Raw genomic sequence first — 10,326 nt, 5'->3', positions numbered from 1 at the left:
ATTAAATTTTATTTATTTTAATTTTTTTTTTTTTTTTTAAAAAAAAATTTAATTTTTATAAATTATTTGTTATTTATGTTTGTTATATTTTGTATTATCTATTAAATTATTAATCCATTATTTATTAAATTTTTTTTAATTTTTAAATTTTCTTTTTTAATTATTGTTTATTTTAAATATAAAAAGGATTTTAAACATCAGATTAATATTTTTTATATTATATGTAATATAACTTCTAAGAAGTTTTTTTTTAAAATATTTAATTTTTATAAAAAATATATTTTTTTGATTTTGATTAATTATTTACTAGTATATTACTGTATTTTTTATATAAATTTTTATTTGCACTTCACTAAATACTTTTTGAGTTTTTAGGATGTTTGTCACCTTTCACCCCTGTTTTTTTCCTCGAATAGCTGGTATAACACTGTTTTCCCACCTAGAATAAAAGCTAGGTATAACACTGTTTTCCCACCTAGAATAAAGGCTAGTATTCTATTCTATTTTATGTTCTGGGTTTCGTTGGGTTCTGGGTTTTCTGGGGTTTTGGGATTTTTTAGAGTTTTTAAGGGTTTTCTCGTTTAATTTACTTAAAAGCGTAATGGAATCAGCGCCGGTTTTTAGTTGGAATCAGCGCTGATTTTTATGCCAAGAGAATTTTTCGCTTACACCCAACAAGTTGGAATCAGCGCTGATTCCGCTCAACTCATATCTCGTAGATTAAACTTCAACTTCAGCAATTTCGTCTAAATCACGGGCGATGCAAATACAAAAACAAACAGGAGCTCAAGACTTTAAAAGAAAAAAGAAGCAAAAAAGAAGCAAAAAATTCAAACACCCAACGGAGTGTATTCCGCCGGCGGTTCAGGTCCCATATTCACAATAATCCCGTCCTGCCAAAGCATCTCCTTATCCTTATCCCTTTCAGACTTCCCAGTATCAATGCAAGCCACCTCCAAACTAACCCACGTCCTCTCATTCGTCTTCCACGCATACGGTATCACCAACCCCAACATAAAACTACACTCCTTGATTTCCTTCATCGGAACCCCATTTTTAGATCTGGGAACTAACTCAATCTTCATAAACCCGTTCTGAAAATTCGTGAATATATTGAATCTGAGATTGCTTAGCATGCTGGGCGGATCAGGTTCATAATCTGCATCTAGCAGCGGTTTTGTTTTGCCTTCTTGGAAAGGCTCTTGTTTGAGTTTGATGGTTAGGCGTTTTATTTGGTAGTTGTATGTGGGGCGCATTTCGGGGTCGGTGGTGATGCTGAACACGAGATCGATGGGGAGGTCGCCGGCTGTGGGCACGTAGTTTGTTATGCGTTTTCCTTCCAGGGTGTAGATTTTGAAGATGAATCTTGCGCGGTCGTAGGGGTGCGCCGGTTTTGAAGGGGTCAGGTTCAGAAGATTTGGGACGAAGATTGGTGGTTCCTCTGGTGTGGGACGGACCAGTTTTTGAGGAAACAAGCGTGGTTCTGGAACTCTTTTAGGGAGTGGTGGTGGTTTGTACTTGTGAGCTGGGAAAACTGGAACATTGAATTGGAAAAGCTCGTCTGGTGGGGCGACGTAATCTTCCGTAAAGATTTTATTAATGTCCAGTGTATAGATCGGTTCATTCAATTGAAGGGCCATCATTGCAGACGTGGGTTTTTCCTCCTCGAAATAATCATTTTTCCAATCAGATTCAGGGGGTATTTCTTTCCTGAGAGTCCTCCAGACCTCTTTTGCGTATGCTTCTGTTTTGATTGTACGGGATTCCCAATCAAAGATGTCCGATTTGGATCGCGGATACTCCACATTAGTCTTCAGCGCTCTGCCTCTCTTCGCCGCGCGAGGCCCCGACAAATCGCGGTTAGGGTCTTTTGGTGCGAATATTCTCTTGATGTCCAGTTTGAGCATATCCTTGTCGAAAGTGCCGCCGACAGTGTAACACTGTTGCTGTGCGGGTAATGTGAATTTGAGGGCCCAGAGCTGAGGAGGGGCGTAGTCGAATAGGCAGAGCATGATATCCGGTGCCAATTTGCGCTGAACCAAAATTGGGGCCTTTGGCTTTTCATCCTTATCCTCCGCGGCCTTGGTCTTGTCAAATCTGGCGACAACCGTCAGTTCCGGGAACTGGACAAGGACATTCGTTCGCATCAGGAATCCGAATTTGGGCATTTGCGGGGAATAGCCAAAGTTAGGATCCTCCTTTCGAAGGTAGTCTCCGATTGCCTCTTTCAGAGCCAGGCGACAAAAATCTTCCTCTGGCTTGAACGTAAATTGGTTCGCCAAGCTGAGGGCTCCGTCTATCAATGCATCCGTCCAGTTTTCGTCGATGTAGAAAAAGCGCAGCGTTTCGTCCGGTAGATATGACTTATCTGGAATGAAGTAGTGCGCCGGTATGGACGCCATGTGCAACTTGTCGTGAATCCAGCTTTGGACCATTGCATAATCCGTATTCGAAGGTACATTGTGATAGTTATACTTGACTCCCGGTCCAGCGGTAGAACAGGCGATATCCATGGCCACTGGAACCGCATTTTCATATATTTGTGAAAATATGTGTGGTGACATGAGAGTTATATCAACGGTTTCATCAATAGATTTAGCCTGCCATCTGTTGGTGCTGACTATGGTGGTGTTGTTTGCATGTAGCGTTGAGTTTAAGCCATCGAGTCCATGGACTAGGTCTGGTATGCTCTTTAGGACTTCGTCGCGAGATACGTATTCGCCGAGCTGTTTGTGCACATTTATTTGGGAGGTTTTGAGAGATTCTATGTGCATGTGCCGTCTGACTCGCGATAGTGCAGCCGTGAAAGCTGGATCACCCATTGCCAAGGTTTTACCTAGCTGCCATGCGGCAGCATAGGAAATGTCCATCAGCCCTAGATCTGCGTCCAAAATCTGGAGATCTGTGCCAAAGTTCGATTGTACCGTCATTCCGGTCTTTGACTTGGGAGGAACAATGGTTGGCACCAAAGGCCCCCGATACATTGCGGCCGTCTCTTCCCCCGTTTTGGTTCGATGTCGGACGAGTGTGTAGCCATCTTCCTGTCGTTTCTTGATTATATCATCAATAGTTGGCTCTCGTGTCGGTCTAGCTTGGTTCGGCGGTGGTATTCCTGGATATAAAACGGTAAGGTTATCGCCTAGGTTCTGCAGGGCAGTTCTGACATCAAATGACCCAGGTGGTAGAGACGTATAGGTCCAGCTGTATAAGCTGGTCAGGATGATATTGTCCTTTAGGGAGGATATGGGGGTGCCGTCAATGTTTTCCAGAGAGACAAGGTGAGCAATCAGAGGAGTTGGCTTTTCAGTATCAAACAGCCCCGTCCTATTCGATACGATGATGCTGTACAATCCGGAGGGTCCGTACATGGCTGCCATCTGCCCTTCAGTCGACACTTCTCGGACATGGTTCATGTATTTGAATTGGGTGATATTTCCCTTGCCTTCCTTTGGATCCCCAAACAACTTTGTGAAGAGGGGCTTCTTGAGGCAGATAAGAGAGGTTTGCAGCTCTCTTTCACGTTGGTCGGGTTTGGCGGTCAAGTTCGTCATATTCTTTGTCTTTGCCGCCTCGGTGAGCTTATCATAGGAAAGCCCGACCTGAGCTTCAACCGCCGAGTTTTCATTGAGCTTTGCGCCGGGGATCTCCCCAAAGACTCCCATATCGGAGACTTGCAACTCGTCTGCGGTAAAGGTGATCAGGGCCACCCATGGAATCCTATTGCTATCATCGTCTTTTTGTCTGGCACAACCAGCAACATTTCTGGCCCATGGAAAGTGGTAGTCCTTCAACACGATGTGCGGAAGCGTCTTCGGTAGGGCGCTATGTCCAGGAGGTGGAAATACAGAGTCGACTCTTTCTTCAATCAGCTTGAAATGAGGCGCAATTACCGTGAATTGCTGCTCCACATCAACTGCATCTCTCATCTTATCCTTATCTCCAGGATAGGGAGGTAGAGTATCCTTGGGTTTTTCTGGTGGTGTATAGCCTGCCAGAGAAATTCGTTGCTCGACTTTGATGGTGTGCTTACCTCCCTCCATTGAGGGGAGGTAGTAGGATCGAAATGCCGCTTCTCCTGGCTTCAATTTCGGCATTGTGTTTTTGAGGATGCGCTCCTCGTGCCATAGTGTGAGGTAGCGGTAAGGTATGCCAACCATTTTTGCAGTTCTATAGTGCTATAGTGGATATTACTGAGATACTTATGGGTTCCTAGTACGGAAATGACCGTGGTGGTAGAGTGCGCAGCGGAGGGCAACACTTGCGGCACGCACCTGATTTTGTGTTGCTGCTAAGGATAAGGGTGGAGGAAGAATGGAAATTTCTCAAGGCCTCAGAGGTGGGAGAAGGGCCTTTAAGTAGACTTGGTCGAGCCTATACATCAAAGGTGGGGTAGGTATTAATTTCCGTGTCCGTGGTTTTCAGCTGGAACCTATCCCGGATATGTAGTCCGTGTAGCGATATAGCTGAGATCCTCGAATTTGAAATCGCGGGCTCAAATTGAGATCACTATTAGTTTGTGGACTGTTTTGACTACTTGTAGATATCACGAAACATCGATATATCAATGTTGACACAAATTGAAGCTTGGTGATGCTAGATACACATATACTAGGAGATGAATTGGCCTTTTCTGCCAAACAAGCTAAAAACTTCATAATTACAATACAAATCTCATAAAGTTTCGCAAAATAATATCCTCACGATGTCTGTTCTGAAGGTGCATCTGCAAGTTGCAGATACCCTTCAATAGCCGTATAGGGCCCTTCCTCAAGTCTCGACTTCATATCGAGCGCATCGATCGCCAAACCCATATACGACTCCTTGGGATCATTCAGATCGTCATTAGGAGGAGGAGGAGGGCAGATTGGATCCCCAGCCAGCGTGGGATCGCCAGGCTTCGGCTCAAGCTTAGGTTCAGGCACATAAGGTTGCAGCCAAGTCCACTGATCTCCAGAAACCGAGGGCAACTGCACTCCGATCTCATTCTTATCTTTCTTCAGAACCTTCTTGACAGGAGTGTCAGCAGTCAGCTCTTTACTGACATCGAAAGGAGGGACATCTTGCACGACTAAAACGGGGCCCGCATGAAAAAAGGCCTTCATCTTCTCAATGGCAGTTTGCCATTGCCAATTTGGCAAAACAATCTCTTTAACGGGTAGAATTCCGCTGTATGCGTGAATAGGCGAAAATGGGTCTACTAAGGCCCCAAAAGTGTGCTTTGACAGCTCAGTGTTGTAAGCTGTTTCATAAGCTATGGCACTTTTGCTTTCTGGGGGAATGTAGTGGCTTTCAAAGACCGGGTAGTTGCCTTTATCGATGATTTTCAGAAATTTATACTCTTCTTTTCCGAGGTTTGGGTCCCGAATATCGTTGCCACTGTAATGAGAATAAAAATTATCAAGATGAAGCGCATCGCCAAATGTGCATTCCCTTGAAGGCTTTCCTTGGAAATAACCAACGAGGCCGTCGAAGCCGCGTTGTTTATCTCCGAGTTTAACCTCAAACTGATAGGTTGGGCGTCCGATTGTTGGACCACTCGGTTTGTCAGTGATGGGACTCGGGAGTAGCCACTTCTCTGGGGCGAGATCTCCGACAAGTTGGCTTGAGAGCTCATTTGCTGCGAGTTCGAGTGACCAGCCCATGTTCACAAGCGCCAAAGGGCGTCCAATGAGGGAGCTGGTGAACTCTGAGTACGCACTCGGTGGAGCTTGTAGTTGAACTGTCGCGGAATTGATCATTCCGACGAATTCAGTGAGGTACTTGTCGCACCCAAGCTTTGCAACGAGGAGAGAAAGTTGCTGCATTTCATAGGTGTTTCCAAAATTTGGATCTTTGGGTTTCTTGAATGGAAGCCATGCGGGTGAAGTCACCGACCCTTGACTTGCATCACCGAGACGGATTTCTCTGTAGAAGGTTCCGTCTGGGAGGAAGACTTGGACACCCGAGTTGGCGTAATTGACGACAACCCATCCCCAAACCGGCTTGTCCCACTCATTCGTGGTACGCCAGAAAGGAGGTTCAGGTGGGGGTGGGGGTAGCTCGGGGTTCCCGGGCTCTTCGGGATCGCCGGGTATCTCAGGGTTCTCAAATACCCCCGATACCATTTCGACTGGCGGCCTTCCGGCTTCTTTCTTCCCTACTTGGGGAACAAGAAATGCGCCGTTGAGTCTACAGGGTTGATGAATAGTAGGAGGAACCTGGATGTATTCACATCTGGTCGGATCATCCTTATCATCCTCAATAACATTGGGCTCGTTGGGAAACTCTGGGCGTGGGTGAGGTTTGTACCAATCACTGATACACGGCCAAATCTTGTTCGGCGTTTTTGAAGGACGGGGATCAATCGCGGTGATTGTTTGTCCGAATTTGTCAATGATATTAAGCTTGGTGAATTTGAACTGGCCATGGGCCACTGGCTTGAAGATGGAAACACCATTGCTTGGTTCCTTTTTGCTGGTTCCGTAGGGCGTGACATCGGATTCGATACCAATCTTGGCGAGGCGGCCTCCGTCCAGGCCTGCTTTTTCTCTCAGAGCCTCTGGAACTACAATCAAGTCGCCTGTATCTGGCTTTTTGAGAATCGGCTTGACGTGATTTCCTTGCTCAAGAGTAACGAGATGACTAGAGAAGCCAGCTAAGGGTCCCGAGATAAAGCCAAGCTGCCGTAGCTTGCTCTTGATGAACTCTTCATCCCCAGCAAGTAGGCCTGTGCCCGGTGGCAAAGCCGGAGTATCATCGAAAAATTGCCGGATTTTAGCCTCTAGTGAGAAACTAGGTTGAGGAAGAACGAGAACTCGGCCAGAGAGTCTTCTGTAATCGCGGTCCTTCAACGCGATACTTTCGAGTTCTTTTTGAATATCGACGTCTTCTTTGATAACATAGTGAATTGTATTGGGTTCAGCGTGGGTTTTGTCATGCTGCTTCAGCGTCCAAAATTTTTCGTAGTCTAGATGAGCGTATTCAACCTCCCATTCAAGGAATAGGGGAAACCATGGCTGAGTGTCATTCCAAAGATCACGCCATGGGCCCCGTATGGGCTGTTTGTTGTCGTCTTGATCGATTTCCAGTTGGTCGTGGTATAGAGGAGATTGCTTTGCGATAGAGCCTATTGGGTCCTTGACCCGGGTTGTTTCAAGGAGGACAAATTCGTTGATTAAACTCTTCATTGACTTTGAAAGATCAGGTATGACCTTTTCAATCTGTCCAATTGAATCTGACCAATCTTCACCACCAATTAATGAAAAAGGTGTGTCGCTCCCTTGGACCTGGGAATCAAGCCGAAACTTGAGCGTTTCCAGGTAATCCGGCTGCCAACCAGATTTGACCCCTCCAACAAGAAGGGTTGGGTCGCGTTGCTGGTAGTATGTAGGGCGACTGCCAGGTAAGAAGTTCTTGTTGGCTGCTGTGAGATCTTGAATTTTAGCGTGAACTAGCAGTGCTTGATTTTCCAGATCCTTGATCAGAATATCAAGCTGCTCGACTATTTCACGAGTCTTGTCGGTGTTGTCGTCCTTTGGTTGTTCTCCGAGAATGCAATACTTCCACCATTCTGAAAACATTCTCCACCGCAGCTGTTTTACTCTTCTGCTAAGAGCGTCAAAGAGCGCTTGGTGGCGGTTTAGATCAGACAGGTTTGTGAGAGTGGTATCTGGTAAGCCAGCACCTGATCCGGGTTTGTCATCACCACCGGCGACATAATACCGCTGACCGCCTTCAAATCGAGAGTAGTTCCAGTTGTAAAGCAGATCCTTTGCTTCAAATTGGGTCTCGACTCCGTCATCCTTGATTAGCAAGAACTTTTCCAGTTTGCTGATGATGATTTCCAACCTTTTGATGGTTGGGTTCTGCTCGATATCTTTATGCGCCTCGGCATAAGTGGTGAGGGCATCCAGTGGCGTAGTACCAACAGAGACTGGCAATGTGCCGTTTACGAGACGTGCGTAGTCGTCTCCTGGCACATTGGCGGGGGCCTCCTCAGAGTTCCACTTGACATCGTAGATGGTACCATGGCAGACGCTTCTGGTTCCTTTAGGGGAGTTGAGCCATGTTCTCATGTCTTCAGTGACATCTTCATCTGCGTTCTTTTGGGAACCCTTGATTTCCATCTTTAGATTGGAAAGCGTGTCTCTTCTCGGTGTTTGGTTGCCCTCTTCAATGTAGAATAGGTCTTTCTCGAGTCTCCAGTTCCAGCCGATGACGTAGTAGCTTGCATCGACCTTAGTAAGATATTGACCAGGTGCATACTCAAAGTTATCCACCATGGAAAACACATTGGAGCAGTGAGGCTGATAGTCTGGGAAAAGTTGATTCGAGGAACTCAACAGTTTAAGATCTACTCGGGCTTTGCTTTCACCCTCTTCTGTCCAGTCTTTTAGGGGAGCCTTCTTTCCGATAAAGACCTCAGCTTGATCATCAAGAGGGACGTTCGGTATTTCGGGGTTGTCGTTGGCAGTAGCAAAGATGAAAGGCGAAACATCGACTTGGAGGTCAACATCGTCGTCCAACTCTTCCATCTTCCATCTGCGATCGCTTTCCACGACCCAGCAAGTGACTTTCTTGACGAAATTCCGCGCTTCTTCGGGCTGTACACTTCCCAAATCACTGATTTTTCTGATGACAAGCCATCTCGCCGGTGCATTGGGAAATTGGGGTGTAGTTTCATCTTGTTTGGCGGACGTGACTCCGGCAAGCTTGCCCGAAACACCTGATGCTTTGGGTTTTGTTTCGGTAATGCCACTTCTGTAGACGAGAGGCATAGTCCAGTGTAGATACACACCCTGCCGTTTCCGAAAGGGCTTTCCTGTTCCCAAATCTGTGAATCGAGAGTTTTTCCATGCAGGCCATGCATTGTGGAGGTCGGCATGGTGCATGATGTCGGCCTGAAGATAGCCATCACCAAGCCTCAGAAAACTGTAGTTTGGCTGCGTTATGGGTGCAATTTTGACTCTGTCTTTGTCGCTATCGCATACAGGCTTGTTGAAGATGAAGGCATCCAGTTTTACTGGGATGAGGACGTTTTGGTCCGCCATGCTGTTGTTTGTGAAGGTCTTGATGCTCTGGTAGATCTTCAAAGCCAACAGCTATTCAGAAAACTGGGTATTCTCTGTAGAAGATAAAAGAGGGTTTTATGGATGAGAATGTGGTAGATTCGACGTTGGTTAGAACGTGAACCAGCGCTCCTGAGCCTCTCTCGAAACTGTAGTGTGGGAAGCTGTAAATGGAGTCTGAAGGCTTGGGAATCAGAGTGTAGAGAATTGTCATGAGAGATGAAGCTTTCAAAAAAAAAAGATGCTATTTTTTTTTACCCGCAAAGATATTCCTCCTACTTCCCATAGCTGTATGGATGGGTATGGGGTAATTATCGACCGCAGTCGCAAGCCCTTCTTCAGCTGGTAGCTTAGTCTGGATTCGTTTAAGACTCTGGGTGCGGGTGTGTTGCCGTTCAAAATACAACAGAGGTCAGCCAATGCCCAGCAACTTCCGCCAAATGGCATCAATTGCCCCTTACACTTCAATGCGATGACTTGATATGCCGCGATGCGATGCCATGCAATGCACCCTCCACTGTGCAATGAAATCGAGAGCTGATATAGATATCAAGAATGTCTCAGGTACGCCGTTGACAGGGCTGAGATGTCTTATTTGGTCTAGAAATTAGTGCGTGCCCCGCACAACTGCCCCAACCAGGACTGTGCCCGCTCAGACTGCGCGATCGAAACTCTCGGTTTTCATCCCTCATTTACATATCACGAGGACTAGATTGGTCGCAACCAGAACTGAAAACGAGTAGCCTCGAGTCCAGGTGCGAAAACAAGCGACCAAAATGAGCCTGCGCCTGCATGCAGAATGCAAGCCTCTGGAAAGTCGGGTCTAACCTGTGTGGGATGGGCTCCTATTCTGGTCTAGTCTGGCGCCGCACCGTTTAATCCGGCCCTCGGATTGGCTTCGCACACCGGAACTTTCAGGTGTGCATGCCTCACAATTTTCCAAGGGCCATGCAGCAGACCCATCTCTTGCTAATTGCCCCACTTCAGCCGTGAAAGGCTGCGAGATATGTAAGGCGTTCGCATTCGCAACCACATATATTCACAGCAAATTCCTAGGTATTTTCTTATCTATCCGTCCGACCCGCACTCTTGGACCCGCCGCAGCAATGACCGACACAGGGTCTTTGTCCTAAAGAAGAAGGGGGGGCATTTTTTGTGGTTCCTCAGAGGGTTCGAGGCCCCACATTTTTCTGCAAGTCGGGCTTAATGACCCTCCCATATAACCTTATATGGTATTCAGATTAATAATTTTTTACATTGTCGCACCCTCCGACAATAA

The 10,326-nt window shown here is 46.3% G+C and overlaps 2 protein-coding genes across 2 annotated transcripts; both read right to left on the bottom strand.

The window, feature by feature from the left end:
• Positions 1–830: 830 nt before the first annotated feature.
• On the bottom strand, positions 831–4,157 carry AOL_s00078g612 (uncharacterized protein; the record flags this gene model as incomplete). Its single annotated transcript, XM_011123875.1, has 1 exon — positions 831–4,157. One exon carries the CDS (start codon positions 4,155–4,157, stop codon positions 831–833), a length of 3,327 nt encoding a protein of 1,108 aa, XP_011122177.1.
• Positions 4,158–4,697: 540 nt separating this feature from the next.
• On the bottom strand, positions 4,698–9,029 carry AOL_s00078g611 (uncharacterized protein; the record flags this gene model as incomplete). Its single annotated transcript, XM_011123874.1, has 1 exon — positions 4,698–9,029. The coding sequence occupies one exon, from the start codon at positions 9,027–9,029 to the stop codon at positions 4,698–4,700; it is 4,332 nt and encodes a 1,443-aa protein (XP_011122176.1).
• Positions 9,030–10,326: the final 1,297 nt, after the last annotated feature.

This window comes from Orbilia oligospora, assembly GCF_000225545.1.
Source record: "Orbilia oligospora ATCC 24927 unplaced genomic scaffold scaffold00078, whole genome shotgun sequence".
Lineage (NCBI taxonomy): Eukaryota > Fungi > Ascomycota > Orbiliomycetes > Orbiliales > Orbiliaceae > Orbilia > Orbilia oligospora.
Note: the sequence above shows the minus strand (reverse complement) of the source record. Positions and strands in the feature narration are given on the sequence as shown.